Raw genomic sequence first — 17,341 nt, 5'->3', positions numbered from 1 at the left:
ATTAATGCACAAACTGGGCTCCCTGTGGGGCCAGTTGGAGTCACCTGTCAGCGTCACGGTGCAATGTCTATTGACACACAGCAGCGACCGAAAAGCCATAACAGCTCTTAAATCTGTCTTACTATCACATCTGTTGTGCCCCTGTGATGATCTTAGGACCATATGGGCATAATGTATTGATGATGAGATTGTGTACAAGCAGGGGACAGCAACAAAGACATATACCAAGTGTGCTACACATAATGCCCGATGCAAGCTCTTGCAGTTCAATTACTTACACCAAACGTAACTATCCCCAAAGTGTGTAGGTCGAATGTTTCCAGGCTCAAGCTCTCAGTGCCTCAGATGTAGGAGATGCCACTTCTACCACATGATGTGAGAATTCCCAGAAAAAGTAAAAGGCTGATGCGCAGTAGTAACAAATTTGTCTGAACTGTCTCCCCATCCTGGATTTTGCTTGTCGGCTGGCTTCCTGGGTCCAAGATTAATAAATTAGGATGTAGGAGTGTTGACCTAGCACTAATGTTGTACAAATGCCGCATAGCAATGTCCAGGAAGGACAGAGCTCCCTCCAGTGGCGGTCTGGTGTAGATACCTGAAAAAATGGGCACCGGCTGAGCAACAGCTATTTATACATAGCTTCTAAAGGCAGGCAGGGCAGTTGATGGGGATAGCGATCTGGGAAGCATATGTTGGTGAACGTGGAAGGCATGGTGAAGATAGGACTCGGGAGGCGGCAGGCTAGAGCAGACTGCTGAATCGAGTGGTTGCCGTGCCTGACTGCTGCTCTTGACGGAAATAGCAGGGATGACGTCAACATAATGTTCTCTGGGCCCCCACAGTGAGGAGATGCGGTTTTGGGTGGTGGTTTACCGGCCCCGTCTAGGTGTGCTGATGCTAAATATCGCCTCAGGCTCATAAGTTGTTTGTTTTTTATTTCTACGTTTTACTGCTTCCACTTATTGATTCACTTATGTGATGTGTAAATCCTGACGAGAGCACCGGTCTTGCACTTGCTGGAACTTGCATTGCAGGGTAATTCTGATAAGAAGGGGATGGCATTTGTGTATGCTGCATATCTCCATGCGTTGGCTCACATTTGTGTACCAGATACGATTGCAAACTGTAAAATCAACGAAGGGCTATTTAAAAAAAATAGCATTGTTGCTGTGTTTTTTAATTCTTAATTTTGTACGCAGGAAAATGGCACCTTGGTGTGAACTGTGAATCTGCAGGCGACCACTGTCATCACCCTCTTAACCACGGTTTTGATTATTTTTTTGGCATGCCTTTTACACTTTTTAACGATTGTAAAATCAAGATGCCTTCAGAAATGCATGTCGCTTTTCAAAGTGAACTCTGGTTTTACACTCATGTTATCAGCCTTGCTATTGTTACCCTGGTAGTTGGAAGACTCACTGGTCTGCTGTCATTTAGCTGGAAAGCAATCACCGGCTTTGCCTTTTGCGGCTTCCTCTTCTTCATTTCTTGGTATTCGTGTTATGGATTCATTCGCTATTGGAACTGCCTGCTAATGAGAAACCACGAAATCACAGAACAGCCGATGAATTTAGAAGGGACAACCTCTCTTATGGTGAAGGAATCTCTTGCATTCATTAAAAGGCAAGTAAAATGAGGTATGTAGTCATAAACCAAGCATTGATGCATCTCCCAAGGTTTGGCCCATGTTTTAAAATGCGGAGCAGAAGAGTTTCCTTTTTTAATATATAATATTTTTCTATTTCAGAAATCAAAATGGTACAAACATTTCATAAACATGTCAAAATATATAAAAAATAAGATATCAGAATCCTTTTCTTAGTATGTGTTAGAAATGGGGTTGCTGGTTGGCTAAGGTAAGTACTTCAGCCAGGCAGGGACCACCACTCTAGTCAGGGCAAGAGAGCAACACACCCAAGATAACCCCTGTTCACTCACTTGTTAGCTTGGAACTAGCAGTCAGGCTTATCCCAGAGGCAATGTGTAAAGCGTCCGTACAACACACACACACTGGTGACACAATAAACACACCACAAAGACAACTCCACAAAAGTGATATAAAAATATACTGTATTGCATAAAGCATCATTGGACCAAACACGACATGTATCAGTAAAATACCCTACTACACAAGCAGTTGTCAGATGATAACTTAGGTTACTAGTACTCTGCTAAGCGAGCAGTAGTTCGGTCAGCACATTGGTTACTAGTATTCTTCAACACCAGCAGTACTCAGGTCGTCATTATCACCAACGCAGATGAGCATAGAATGAAATATTCCAAAACGCACACTCCATAACACGCTACCTTCCCTCTGCATATATCGTAGATCCTGAGAATATGTATGTCCCTTCCAACATGGCAAGCACGACATACAAAAATTAATCAGGTCATGAGAAACAGTACAGAACTAAATGAGGGCAAACACTAAACACAGGCATGTAATGCTTGTCACAGGCTACCTTCTCCCCCAACAAGACTGTCGTACATGAGGACAACGCTTTGGTAACCTAACTAGTGGGTCCCTGCCCACCATGTCGGGTCCAGAGGCTCCTGTGCTCCAGTAACAGTAGGGCTGCAAAACTGACCCCCTAGTGGGACGGGGCCTACAGTGAGGTTTCGTCCCATGAGTCTAAGCCCCCAACAAAAAAAGCCCCCACAATCCCCAGTAATTCTACTTTAGGGGTGAAGGTGAAGAAAAACACATGGGCAGCTCCCCTAAAAGTAAGGATTCCTCTCTGGATCCCACACAGAAGACCGAATGCCAACCACGTCACAGGCAGCTGCCTGCGTCCTAGCATTGTGGCCGCTGTCCTTTACAACATGCCCCGTAGCGTGTCTGGAGCCCTCAAGGGCCTCCTGGACCACAACCTTCCTGATTTGTGCGGCGGGCGGTGCTGCCTGAGGGAGTTTTCCCACCTCTACATGGGTGAAGCTGCCAGTAACTGCGGCGTCCTTTCTAGCCACGGGTCTCCCGCTGCTGTGCACTCCTATTACACCTCCACCCTCCCTGTGTGATGGCTGTCTGGAAAGTATGCATAAAGCCCAGCTGTTACTCTTCCCAAGATGTGGATTGGAGTCAAGTTGTAAAAGCACCAGAGTTATAAGCACAGACAAATGCCCACTTTCTAAAAGTGGCATTTATACAATGGTAATAAAAAATCTACCTCCAGTAAGCAGCATTTCCCGCTACCATTCCAACCATACCAATGCCCACCCCACCCCTCATAGGTCAGGAAATACCACTAAGCCATATGAAAGGGCATTCCCTTTGCACACCTATGAGGCAGGCAGCACTCACAGCGGCGAGAAACCAGGTATGATGTTTGTCACTACTAAGGCAGGCAACACAACAGGGCACATGTTCTACCTCTTACCTATACATTACCCTGCCCCCAGGGCTAGCTAGGGCCTACCTTAGGGGTAACTTATATGTAGTAAAAGGGGAGTTCCTGCCCTGGCAAGTAAATTTAGTGTCCAGGTCCATGTGGCAGTAAACTGCAGTGACAGCCCTAAGACAGCTTTGAAAGGCTAGTTCTGTAGGTGGCGCAAGCTGCGCTGCTGACCCACTAGTAACATTTAATTTGCCCTGGGCATAAGGGTTACCGCTGTAGAAGGGACTTACAGGTAAATTAAATACGCCAATCAGGTGTAAGCCAATCATAACCAAATTTAGATGAAAGAACACATGCACTTTAACACTTATCAGCAATAATTCTGTGCTCAGAGTCCTACAGCCAGCAAAAAGAGGTCAGAAAAATAGGAGGAGGAAGGCATAAAGTTTGGGGATGACCCTGCAAAAAGGGCCGCGTCCAACTGTATGCATTCCGGTTTCCTGTGCTTCATTATAAGGTAGGGCAAAATATTTGCTTCTATTTTTTATTAGCTATTTTTTAAATATTTGTCCATAGCATTACAATACCTGGTATATTGAGGTAAACTTTTATTTAAATGGACGTTACCTACCCAATCTCATACACAAATAAATTGATTAGTGCATAAGACATCTTATATTTGCTGGAAGTAACAATTACACAACCAATGAAAATGTGAAACCACGATTGTAAAAAACTAATAGTCAAATGGTTGAACCCAGTGCTTTAAGTGGGCTGAAACATATTTGTGTTCAGGAAAGGGGAGATAAGTGGCCTCTACCTAGTGTCACTCATCATAGGTTTCATCAACACAAATTAATCATTGACCTTGCAAAATTGCATTGACATATTGTTGCCACACAATTAGGATTTCCTTCAAGCTCATCTGCGAGCTCACTCACCATGTGCGGCCCATGTTCACATGCGCTAAATGATTCTCAGACAAGTGCTAGTGAACTGTCAGCATTTAGCTGCTAGCAGCATATACAGTCTCCAGTGTCAAGAAGAGGTGGTTGTCAGGATAACGGACAGTACCTTGCCTGCTTTGTTGTATCATCAATTCGCACATCCCCTCAGCCTACGTGTGGCTCTGTGATTGGGCAGCTGGTTGCCAAACATTTTAGGGAACTGACCTCCATCTTGGGACTTGGAGCTAGAGCCAGTCATTTTTCCAGAGCTGCACAGCAAATGCCAGTAAATGAACTTCAGCTTCCCACAGGGAGTCTTAATCCTTGTGAGCTGGTTGAGTTTCCAGGTGCCTGCCCCTCTTGACTGAGAAAATCCCTAAGGTCAGTAAGTCACTCTATCACTGTACCGACACTGTTGGGAGTTCAGAGTGTTAATGAACAAGGTACAAGTGTGAAATGGTTGGGGAGTTGTGTTTCAGACCAGATCAATCTTTAGTAGGTGTTCTTAGTTTGGTTATGTCAGGTAGGCAAAGGAGGGTGAGCTGGCACGAGATTGGCCTCTCTGTTCTGGGCTGGGTGCTTACAAACAGGAAAAGGATTGAAGTGGTGATGTAAGATGAGGCCCAGAAAACCACATTTCTACAGCACTGGCAAAAGGCAGCATGCATTGCTAAGAGTAGCAAAGACTATACAGCAGGACAGATGTGTTCCTCTGGGTCTCTAGATTTCAGATAAGCCCAGGGTTCACATGGCTCTCTTGGTGTTCTGCTTAGCTTCAAACTAAGAGGGAACGAGGCTAAAGAATACAGCACTCTTAGTCTGAGTAATGAATTTATTAAGGCCTGAAATGAAAGTATGCAAAATATTAACGTGATCATATAACTTGAATGCAACAAAACACATACAGCCACTAAAATAATCACAGCACTTGAATAATAAAAAGCAGCAAATAAGTGCAATATATCAACAATGAATAAGTATGCAGTGAAAAAAAAATATATATATATATATATATGTGTGTGTATATATATATATATATTTATATATATATATATGTATATATATATATATATATATATGCGCATGCACCCGGCAAAGCGGGATAATTAAGAATTAAAAATGCATCACCATGGGGATTGAATTCCACAGAATCCTTGACCTTGCCAACATCAAGCTGCAGATCTCTGGACTGCTGAGACAGGAGAAATTTTCCCCAATGGAACTCTGATTTTCCGAGCAATGCGTTCACCCTCGGAAATTAGTTCCTTCTGCCTCACCACCATGTTTCCCACCTTATATATATCTTAAACAAACTCAAGAGGAAGGTTCTGGTAACCTTCCCCCTCCCTTCGAGTAAGTTTTGAAATTTAAGCGCTGGCTGTACTTGCTCAGTGTTAAAAACAGACACAAGTATTAGCCAGAGCCCAATGTGCATTTGCAAAACAGAGCCATACCCTTTTCTGCTATAAACATTCTCATCCTTGTACACTCTTAACATCGTTGCATCCCCCCTGTTATGTTCCCTTCTCTGGTGAGAAAAGCAAAAAAACACGTTCAAAGTAGAGAACAAGCTGTTTGTGGTAAAATATCGGCGCCACCGATGTCACGCCATTTGGAGCTAAGCTTAGCACAAAATGGAGTCAGTGGTCAAAATGGAATCAGTGGTCAAATACAGATACCTTTACACTTGGTGCTGGCAGACCCTGGACCCAATTACTATAACCATTGCACAAAATAATTGAGAAGAAGTTGGGTTTTTGGGTGAAGTTGACAGATGCAGGCAATTCTGAGTTGTAAAAAGTAGTGGGATCTCCCGGTCTCTGGTTTTCAGAAATGCCTATGTCTGATAGAGCTTCCTAGGTGCAGGAGGACCACTGGCCCAAGTAGTGCTTCCAGCCCCCATGGCAATTGAGAGGAAATTCTGTATTTGTATCCAAATATTGACATTTGCACAGCATACTGGGTCAGAAAACCCAGTGAGAAGTTATGAAAGCTTACGAGTGAATTTCACCAATTGTCAACAAAAGGCTTAGCATTCTAGGAGCAAAATGCTTAGCAGCGAAATGGTTAATTGTGTTGTTGGCAAAGTTATCTGTTTGCCCTTTTCTAATGATGACTGTTATTCCATTTTCAGAAACCAAAAGAGGCCTTTTCTTCTCTTTGTTTCCTTCCTGCACGTGCATACACCGCTTGTTACCAATGAAAGGTTTCTTGGCACAAGCCAACATGGACTGTATGGAGACAATGTAGAGGAGATGGACTGGATGGTTGGTAAGTTTGATTTTATGAGTGAACCTGCAGGTACAGCTTTCACATACCTCACCCAATTAGTACAGGCTTTTATAAGTAATCTCCCTGTCTGAATCTGCCTTGGAGCACTTGCAAGGAAAGTGAAACTCAACTGTCTCACCATTACATTAATTTATAACTCTAATGCTTGGGAGGAGCAACAGATAGTATACATGACAGTCTGTCATTGAGGGACAACTTAACCAACAGTATCAAACACTTATTTAAGAATTTACCGTTAGACACGCCAAGCCAAACACCAATTTCATGTACCCTGCTAGTTCCTTTAACCCCTCTCCCCACACTGAATGGTACTGTCTGCATCTTGGTTGACACACGTGCTCCTTTGAGGTTGAAAAAGGTCAAACTAAACCCCTGTGCACTTCATGGCCAGGAACTGAATTCCAACAAAACAAATATCTGCACATTTGAAAAGACTTGTATACTTAAATGGCCATCTGATCTTGCCACCTTTTAAATTGCACTAATCATATAAAACATTCATGCATCCAAAATTCATTGGTACCAAACACCTTTCTTCAACACTGCCAACAAAGTGGTGAAACACAGGTTCAACCCACACCCAGCCACCATTATGCCGTATCGAAGTCACTCTTTGTAAGGAAGAGGTGTATTAGATGGGATGGATTCAAGTTCACCACAATTTTTTAAAAAAAGGCACTATCCTGTTAGGACAAGTAAAATATTTCAGTAATTTTAACCTGAGCTTAACCCTTGGTTTCTTTGACACAGAGCAGAACCCCTTAGAGAAAACGTGTAAGGCACTGGGAAATGCCAAAACAGTTAAAAAGAAAAAAAAACAACACAAAAAAAATCCCACTTCAATTTATAAAAATAGAAAATAATTTAATGAGCAAAATGACAGTAAAACAACAACAAAATAATAAGGGGAACTAAAGATAGGACTTTTTAAAGAGATGAGCAGTAATAGTGCCAAAAAGTGTGAAGCACCAATGGTAGTCAATGTGTAGAAGTTTAGAGCCTAATTGTGCGTGCAGTCAATTATGGCTGTTTTCATGCACGTGCAACAGAGCCGCTCGCACGAGGCTGGTTTTCTGTGTTCAGTTTTCTCTCGCATACACACACGCAGAGAAGGCCGAACGTCAGCGGAGCGGCAGTTGGAGCAGGGGAGCGACGGCCTGGTCTGCACTGCTGGGGTGATTTTGATGATTTTACAATTTTTAAAATAAATTGTTCACATTGGATCCTGCATTCTGGAAGTCATTATACTGCTTACCTTATGTGGCGATGAGGCGAGCTGTGGAGCTAAATAACCCCAAGCGTTTACCTGTTCTTTACTTATTTCAGGCAAATACTTGCTGTGAGATTTGTAAATTGGTAAAGACATTGAATTTTATATTTTTGCATTGTTCTAAGTGACATTGTTACTCCATCTAGCTTTCATGCAATCTGTTAACCCACCTCCACCATTTTTGGAAACACCTGGGGAGCCAGCTATACCATGGAAACAGTGGTATGATTCCTTTGAAACGTATTTGGGTGCTATTGGTGCATCAAGGTTTAGACCTGAAAGGAAAAAATGTTTGTTGCTACATTCCTTAGGATTCGAGGGAAGATCTGTGTTTAAACATTTACCTGTTATTCAGTTGGAGGACGGCGAAGAACTTGATGAATTTGAAGAAGCTCTTAAGAAACTAGTTACCAGATTTGATGCCCCACCAAGTTTGGTTATAGCAAGACATATGTTTTTTAAGAGAGAACAGAAAGGTGGAGAAGATGTCAATACTTACATATCTGCTTTAAGGAAACTTTCTTCAGAATGTTGTTTTGAAGCATTTGCTGATCAGTTAATACGTGACCAATTCATATGTCACTGTTCGGATAAGTCCATCAAGCAAAGGTTATTGTCCTTGGGAGATCCATCTTTATCTGATTCGATTAGAATTGCCAAAAGTTTTGAATCTGCAATTAAATCAGCTAAAGAGTTTGAAACATCCACAGGTGGAACAAATTAATGTGGTTCAGAGATCAGACGACAGACGCAAGATGAACAATCCTTCATGCAGCAAAGGAGAGGTGGCCAAGCATAATAGTTTTTTCAAACAAACTAACATATGTTTCAGGTGTGGCAAAATTGTGTCAAAGTAACAAAAGTGGTAACACTAAGGTCAATGCTGTCGTTGATGAGAGTGATGACAGAATGGTTGAATTGATGAGTGAGACGCAGGAAATTATTTTGGTCGTGGGTGAACATGACGTAAGAAGTGGTAATCCTGATCACTGCATTGATCCTTACATTTTAGTTCAGGTAGGTGACAAACATTTAAGGTTGTTAGCTGATTCTGGTGCCAGGATTACTATGATTACTCAGGAGTTATTTGAGCAAAATTGGGGTACACGAAAATTGAACCCACCAGACAGGTTACCGGTATCATACGAGGGAAGGAGGATTGATTTAGTGTTTTTTTGTTTTTTTTAAGATGTCCTTGTTTTCAAAGGGCGATGGATTTTTGGGAAGGTGTATGTGGCTGTCAAAGGAATGAACATTTTGGGTTTGTTTCATCAAGGGTTGTTTGGCATGGTTTTGCGTCCAGGTACGGGGGATCAAGTAACAGTTGTAAGGGATTCCTCTGATATAGAAAATTTGCTAAATGAGTTTCCTAGGTTTTTTTCGGGAGAACTAGACAAGATAAGAGGCTTTACACATAAAATAAAAGTCAAAGACAATGCCATTCCTATAAAGCATAAATAGAGAGGTGTACCATTTAGTGTCAGAGAGGATTTAGAAAAAGAATTGGAGAGTTTACGAATGAAGGGAATCATTGAACCTGTTGATTCTTCTTTATGGTTATCACCTTTGGTAGTGGCAAAGAAAGAAAATGGAGAACTGAGGGTATGTGTCGACTTGAGGGCACTTAACAGAGAGATTTGGGTGGACTCTCATTCACTGGCAAAGATTGGTAAGATGCTCTCTTGCATAACTGGAGCTAAATTGTTTACGAAACTTGACTTAGCCGCTGTTTACCACCAGGTAGAATTGACACCGGATTCTCGTCACTTCACTGCTTTTGTTTCCCCGTGGGGGACTTATCAATATTGGCGTGTGCAGTTTGGACTGGCGTCGGCAGTGTCAGTGTTTCAAAGAATAATGTCTACGCTGCTGAAAGGCATAAATAAAGTGTGGGTTTTTCAAGATGATGTATTTATCCATGCAAGTGATCGCCATGAACATGATGAGGTTTTGAGGCAAGTCCTGAAAAGGTTTAATAGTGCTGGTGTTGTATTGAAAAGAGAAAAGCGTCCGTTTTTGCAAGCGTCTGTAGAATATTTGGGGCATGTCATAACAGCAAAAGGTGTTTATCCCAAACCGGGTCTTGTAGAAGCGATTGTAAGAGCACCTGCACCTCAGGACAAAGTGGGTGTCACATCGTTTTTGGGACTTTGTGAGTTCTATTCAAGGTTTATTGAAAATTTTGCGACTTTAGTCAGACCCATTTCGAATCTGCTGAAAATAAAAGCAGATTTTGTGTGGGATGCTGAGTGTGCGGAAGCTTTTGACACCATTAAAGGTTGGGTAGTGTGAGTGTATTACGATCTTATGATCATAATTTAAAGTGTTGTTTGACTGTTGATGCCAGCAAGTTCGGTGTTGGGGCTGTTTTGACGCAAATCAGTGGGAAACAGGAACATACCATTGGTTTTGCGTCAAGAGTGCTCAGACCAAATGAAATACACTATTCTGTAATAGGAAAAGAACTATTAGCATGTTGGTGGGCAATTGAGAAATTTAAATCTTATCTGTGGGGAAGCCTTTTTTGGCTCCAAACAGACCATAAATCATTGGTTTCTATTTTAAATGGTACTAATGTCAAAAGTAGCACACCAAGAATCGCAAGATTTGCGGCCAGGTTATTGCAATTTGATTTTACGGTGGTGCACATTTCTAGGGGAAAGAATGTGAGAGCAGATTATCTCTCTAGGAATCCCATTACTGGAGAAAGTGGTGGGAAAGATGACATTCAGGATGAAAATTGTTTCATTGGGGCTATCGAATTGGAACATACAGGGTTATTTTCTGAGGTGTACTGGAAAGAAGCATCAACAAATGATCCCGTACTCTCTTAAAGTCTTGACGTACGTCGAGGAAGGATGGCCTCATGAGAAAAGTTTGAATTTGAGTACTCAACCTTTTTCAAGGTGTCAGATAAGCTGTCTATTGAAGATGGTGTCATATTGAGAAATGATAAGATTGTGCCTCCTGAAGTTATTAGATCCATAATTCTGGAAAAAGCACATGAGGGTCACTTGGGTGCTACACTTACCAAGAAAAGGGTGAGAGAATACTATTGGTGGCCACAAATGGAAAAGGACATTGAATCACTTGTCAAATATTGTCACATATGTTCGACCAGTGATAAGACGCTGAAGACGTCAACTCCTCCGCTTAAGCCTATTGAATGTCCATTAGGTCCGTGGGAAAAGATTGGTATCGATTTATTAGGACCGTTCAATTCACTTCTAACTAAATTACCTAAATGGCCTCATGTGAAGTTTGTAGGACATGCTGATTCCACGCCAGTTGTGTCTTTTCTAAAAGATGTATTTTTGGAGGGTTTCCCAAGGAACTTGTTTCTGATAATGGGGTGCAATTTGTTTCAAGTGAGGTTGAGCATTTTCTCAATGCATGTGCAGTCAAACATTTGAAGAGTTCACTTTACCAACCGCAAACTAATGGTTTGGTTGAATGCTTTAATAGAGTGGTTTGTGAATGTGTCCAGTGGGCTTTAGCTAATGGATGTGTAGTTGATGCGGCTGTAAAGAGTATGCTCTGGTTCCACATAACAACGCCCCATTCAAGCACAGGGGTGTCTCCGTTTGAAGCGCTTAGAGGGAGGAAGCCTGCCACTGTATTTAGACCAGCTTGGTTGTCCAAATTTTTGAAACATTCTATGTGTAAGGAAGACATTGACTTTAAGGTTCGTTCAAATATGGGTAAAGCCCAAGCAAAACAAAAAACATACTATGACAAGAATAGAAGTGTGAAGAAGTCACAATTCACGGTTGGTGATTGGGTACTGGTCAAAATGCCTAGTTTTGTCAGGAAAGGTGACTAAAAGATTTCTGAACCTCTAAGGATTGACAAAGTGTGTGGTAATGCTGTTCGTGTTGGTGGATGTAATTGGTGGAATGTGGGAAAAGTTTTAGCAAAGGTTACTTCCTTGCCACCTAGCGATCCACTGTTTGATGGAAGGCAGAATACAAAAGTGAAGAAATCCTTGAGTGTACAAAAATCTGGTGATGGTAAACCTTTGAGTCCTAAAGTGGTGGACACATGCTCTGAACTTGTGCCTGTTAGAAAAAGTTGTAGGGCACACAATTTACCTCTGAGGTACCGTTAAGTGAGAATCTTCGTGTTGCTTAAGTTTTAATATGTTATGGTAAAGGGAAAACATAATATATGTACCAGGTGTTTTTCATGTACCAGTGCAATATTGTAAAGTAAGAGTGTTGATGTTGGTTGTTTTTTTTACACCCCCTGTTTTATTTGTTTGCTTAAAAAAAAAAAAAAAAAATATATATATATATATATATATATATATATATTTTTTTTCTTTAAGGGGAAAACGAAATGTAGTAGTTTGGAGCCCCATTGTGCGTGCAGTCAATTATTGATGTTTTCTTGCACGCGAAACGGAGCTACTCACACAAGGCTGGTTTTCTGTGTTCGGTTTTCTCTCCCGTACACACACGCGGAGAAGGCCGAAGGTCAGCGGAGCAGGGGAGCGACGGCCTGATCTGCACATCGCTGGGGTTATTTTGATGAGTTTACAATTATAAAATAAATTGTTCACATCGGATCCCGTGTTCTGGAAGTCATTATACAGCTTACTTAACAATGTTCACAGTAGACCCATGACCAAGGCGTGATTTCAGGCTGACCATGATGGAGCGCAGGTCAGATACACCAACAATGTTCAACCTAGTCGAAGGTTTTTCTTTGCGACTTAGGATCTGATTTTGAAGTTAGCAGACGAGTTTTACTCCATCAGGCCCCAAAGTAAATTATTCTGTAGCCCTGAATGAGTAACTAGCTGCCAAGTTTTGAAATGTCCATCATCCCAACAGACATTTCAGTCTTTGACAAAAAAACGCCATCCAGGCTGTACGTGCCTATGTATTGGAACTTTGCCTTACGCCTCAATCAAACATGAAGGAGCCATGCAAAAAAGTTTATTTTTATTTACAAAAACTTAAAAAGAAAACAATGCAGAATTCACCATGTGAGTCATCTCCCATGGGGGGGGATGGGGTGAGGGAGTCATTTTCATTTTTTTATGGCCCCTTACTGCCAGGGGGTTGCTGGTAGTGACGGGCTTTAAAAAACAGTTATGTGTCCACCCATCAAATTAGCTGGGTGGACATATAGCCATTTCTTCCAACAGCCCTTATTATGTTGTGCCGTCAGAGAACTTTGGCCATGGTGGAGACAGAGTAGTCTGGCCTGTTGCCAAACTAGGGTACACCCAAAACAAAATTCGGCAGACGGACCATTATGCTGGCGGTAAGAATACTCATGCACCGTTGCAACCTTAATCTGTCAGTGGGGCAAGATAGAAGCCTATATCCGAGGAGGGCTGCACAACATTGGATAGGTATTGGGCAAGGTCCCGGTGAAGCAATTGGGCTTAGCCGGAAAAGCTCAGTTAAGGAAGTATCAAATTCCCCACCCAGGTAGGGCTTCTCACCAGCAGGATGCTTTTGGCACCTTTGCTTGCTGAAGATTTTTACCTTTGAACTTGGCCTCTTTTTTGGAGCTTAACATCCTCCAGTGGGGCAAGGCTTGGAGCTGTGCCTGGCAAGGGCTCCACAAAGCTGGGTACCTTCCCAACCAGGTCCCAACTAAAATGGATTTGCTACTGCAGAGAAGCTCACACCAGGAAAAACCTGTTTCTCATGGGAGCTCCACTGATAATCATAAGCACTGAATAGTCCCACGCATATGGTGGGACACTGGAGCAGTTGTTCCAAAATCACTTTTTTGCAGCATGTTTGCGTTACTTTGGAATGGCCAGGAGGTACACATGGCAAAATTGTAACATATGCGGCCTTAAGACATGTTATTTTGCCAATTCTATTCATTTATCTTAAAAGATGCAAGAAAAGTCAGACAGCCTTTACAAGTCGCTAAAAATCATTAAAAGTGATTTTTTAAAACATCCTTCACTCTTTTTACTTTATTTTAAAGTAAATGAAAGGGAATAATATGGCAATATAACTGTATAGGCTGCTGTATTGAAAATAATCATAATAGAAAAATGTGCCATTTAGGGCTCTCTGACCTTCAGTGTCCCATCATGCCCTGCAGGTGGCAGCTAAGCCAGGTCTTTTTTCACTCAGAATTTGTAACTGAACTTTTTAAAAACTGTTTCATTTGGCATCCTTTAGAGCGAAGAGTATTGTCTAGTATTGTATTGACAGAAAACAGAAATATATATATTTTTTTTAATGCATCTCTTTGCAAAATGCTCAGAATGTGGCAGAAAATGGCCAATACGAACCAGCACAAGATCTGTATCCTCTGTTTGCCCTTTTCTCATGACCCTAAGACAAGTCACTGCAGGACCATCTCCAGAAGTACTTTGACTGAGAAAGAGGGAATATTAGCCTGCATAGTCAAGTGGAGCACTGGAGAAGGCAAAATTCCGTAGCTGGAGAGACATCTGAGGGACAAGGAGAGACAGCTGTCTCTACTAGTGCATCATCTCACCCGCTGAGGACTCCCACAAGGAGAACTCCAAAAGGATAAGATCTGGTGAGAAACAACATCCCTGTTTGACATTGTCATCAAGAAGAGGTACAGCACTTACCTGGTCACCTTCAAGGACTGGTTTGATGTTGAGAATACGTGTGACATCGAGGAGGAGGTGGCACCATTGATGTTGAGAGGTCTTTCAACATCGAGAAATTGGTTGATGTCAAGACATGGTACAACGTTGAGACATGATGTCCCTTCACAGAAAAAGACGGCGGAATGGCTTTCCCCATATGAAATCAAAGAGTCTCACCTGATTCAGATTCCTGTTACTCCAGAGCCTATTTTCCATTAAGACCGGCATCTCCAGTCATACCAAATTTTCCACTTCCCATACCTTTACAAGTTTTGGTGGAGTCTTCGCCTTTTTATCCTCCATCACCTCCACTACCCATAATACCAGTGGTTACCCCACCACCAAATCTGCCAACCAGTGCTCCTCGGCCACCACAGTCGCCTGTGCCTGTTGCACATCCGCTTAGGCGCTCTAGATCTCGCTCATGCCATACCAGACGTTACAGAAAGAGTTCTAGGTCAAGATCCCACTGTCATCATCACTTTTCAAGATCTCCTATAGAGTTATGCTCCACACAAAGACAGGGTTTTCAAACCCGATCAAGATTCAAAGTCATATCACACTACCTCTTTCTTATGGTCTGTATTTATCTCCACTATCAGACTCACCACTAGCGAGAATGTCTCCTGTCTTTGATATCAATACTTCCCAGGAGGTTCTTGTCTGAGGCACCAAAAAATGAAATATGGATTTGCTGACTACCACAGCCTCTGCAACTGTGGTCTTTGTGACATTCTCAAGACCATTGCTTCCTCTGACTTCATGTCTCTTGAAGCCAGCTGTGGATTGATTCACAACTCCAGTTTTTCTTAAAGTTACACCATCTCGTCCACAGACAAAATACAGACCTTTGGATCAAGATCCATTATTTTATCACATGGATCCTACACCAGAGTCTGTCATCATGTCTTCTGTCCGAAACTACATACCACAGGCCCTTCTTTCACTGTTCCACCTGACAAAGAAAGTAAAAAGTTAGTTTATGTGGGCAGAAAGGTGTGCAACACTTCTTCTGTTGCTATGAAGGATGTGAGCGTGCCTGCTCCTCTTTTAAGATATGATTGATCAATTTGGGATCTCTATTCAGCAGTTCCTAGAATAGCTTCTCAGACACAGGCATCGAGACTTCTAAGAAATTGTCAACAATGGCATGATGGTATCTAATCACTTAGTCAGTGCTGCAGCTGATACTTCCACATTAGCAGCTTATGGATACTGTCATAGTCTAGGGCTACACTGCTCATCCTGGGTCAGAGTCACAGCCCAGCACTGAATTTTAAACCACCCTTTTTCAGGGAACACTTTATTTGGTTCTCATGCTGATAGGATGTCTTGTATGAATACTGAACTCGACACTCCAAGGGCAGATGGCTTGGAGAAGAAGAAATAATCTAGGAGGCATTCCTGTAGGCCCTGTGATGGCCGACATACCCATCAGAGGGTTCAAACCACTCATTGGGTTCATAGTTAAGAGCAACAGCCAACGAGACATCAGCAAAGCAGATGTCAGTCAAGGAGCAGAGGAGGTCAGCAATCATCTGCCAAAGCCACTTAACTCAACAGCAGTGGCAAGCAGTGAGAGTCTTCTTCCCACTCCAGTAGGGGAAACCATAACATTTTGGCTGGCAGAGTGGAGAATTATAATCAGCAACAAATGTGTTCTGAATACGGTATTGAAGAAAATGGATGCTGTCTCAGATTAAAAAAAATAAGCCCTGTTCTGTTGGGAAGAACTACAGTAGGATACCTTCATCCCATTACAAAAACATGCGTGGAAAAGGTGAGAACTCCTCTTAAAGGAATGGGAATCTATTCCCCTTACCTTCTCATGAAGAAAAACGGACTGAAAATAAATGAGTACAAATCCATTTTAGACCTGAAAAATATGAACAAGTGAATTCACAAAGAAAAGTTCAGAATGTTAGCTGTCCATCAAGCCTACCCTCAACTCCATCAGGGTGACTGGCTGTGCTCAATAGCTCTGCAAATGTCTATTTTAACATCCCAATAGCCAAGAAATATTGAAAATGCCTGAGGTTCACTGCAGGAGGCAACTATTACTAATACAAAGTTCTACCTTTCCGTCATAAATCGGTACCACTGACTGTCTCCAAACCCATGATGATCCTTAAAGCTCACCTCAGGAAAATGAGAAGTGTCATCTACAGATTTCTAGAAGACTGGCTCATCAAGGCTTGTTCTTACCAAAAAGCATCTCAAAATTATAAAATGACTGTTTTGAGCCTTAATCGACTGGGACTGTATGTAAATTACGAGAAATCTATTTCAGTGCCAGTTCAATCTCTTCACTATCTGGGAGCAGTCCTAGACACAGTGCACACAACTGTGTTCTTTGGAGAGAGGCAGTTATCTATCCTTTTCAAATGTTGCATTCTGAAGAGAACATCCCATCCCACAGCAAGACAAATATCCTCTCTTCTAGGAACAATGTTGTCATTTATTTTTCTAGTCTAGGATGCATGCCTGTACATGAGGCCGCTGCAACAGTATCTGGAAGACCAATGCAATCTACTCTAAGGAAGATGGGAGGACAAAGTGATTCTAACAACTCATGCAAAGTAATCACTTGACTGGTATGTCGCTCAGAGAACCCTCTGAAAGGCATGAATTTCCCTCGAGTCATCCCAACTCAGACCATAGTGATGGGTGCTTCCCACTGTGGTTGGGGCGCTCACATGAACCACATTCAAATTCTTGGCATGTGGTCTCCAAAAGAACATCCCACGTGCCCTGCCTACTACAAGTGAGAGAAGTGCACTTCTCCCTGAAGGCTTTTCTCTCATCCTTCAGGAAGAAGTTCTACCTTGTTCAAACAGTCAATACAAGCACCATGCATAATCTCCACCAGCAGGGAGGAACTGGATCCAGACCTCTGTCT

At 42.2% G+C, this 17,341-nt stretch overlaps 1 protein-coding gene across 6 annotated transcripts in view; it reads left to right on the top strand.

Annotated features, from left to right (window-relative positions):
* The window catches only part of LOC138250332 (arylsulfatase D-like), a 664,413-nt gene that overhangs the window by 279,378 nt on the left and 367,694 nt on the right, over window positions 1-17,341 (top strand). For all 6 annotated transcript variants that reach the window (XM_069205101.1, XM_069205102.1, XM_069205100.1 and 3 more), the window contains 2 exons: window positions 1,200-1,623; window positions 6,417-6,553. In XM_069205101.1, the coding sequence (XP_069061202.1) occupies window positions 1,200-1,623; window positions 6,417-6,553 (561 nt within the window). The remainder of the gene's footprint in view (window positions 1-1,199; window positions 1,624-6,416; window positions 6,554-17,341) is intronic.

This window comes from Pleurodeles waltl, chromosome 8, assembly GCF_031143425.1.
Source record: "Pleurodeles waltl isolate 20211129_DDA chromosome 8, aPleWal1.hap1.20221129, whole genome shotgun sequence".
Classification (NCBI taxonomy): domain Eukaryota; kingdom Metazoa; phylum Chordata; class Amphibia; order Caudata; family Salamandridae; genus Pleurodeles; species Pleurodeles waltl.
Note: the sequence above shows the minus strand (reverse complement) of the source record. Positions and strands in the feature narration are given on the sequence as shown.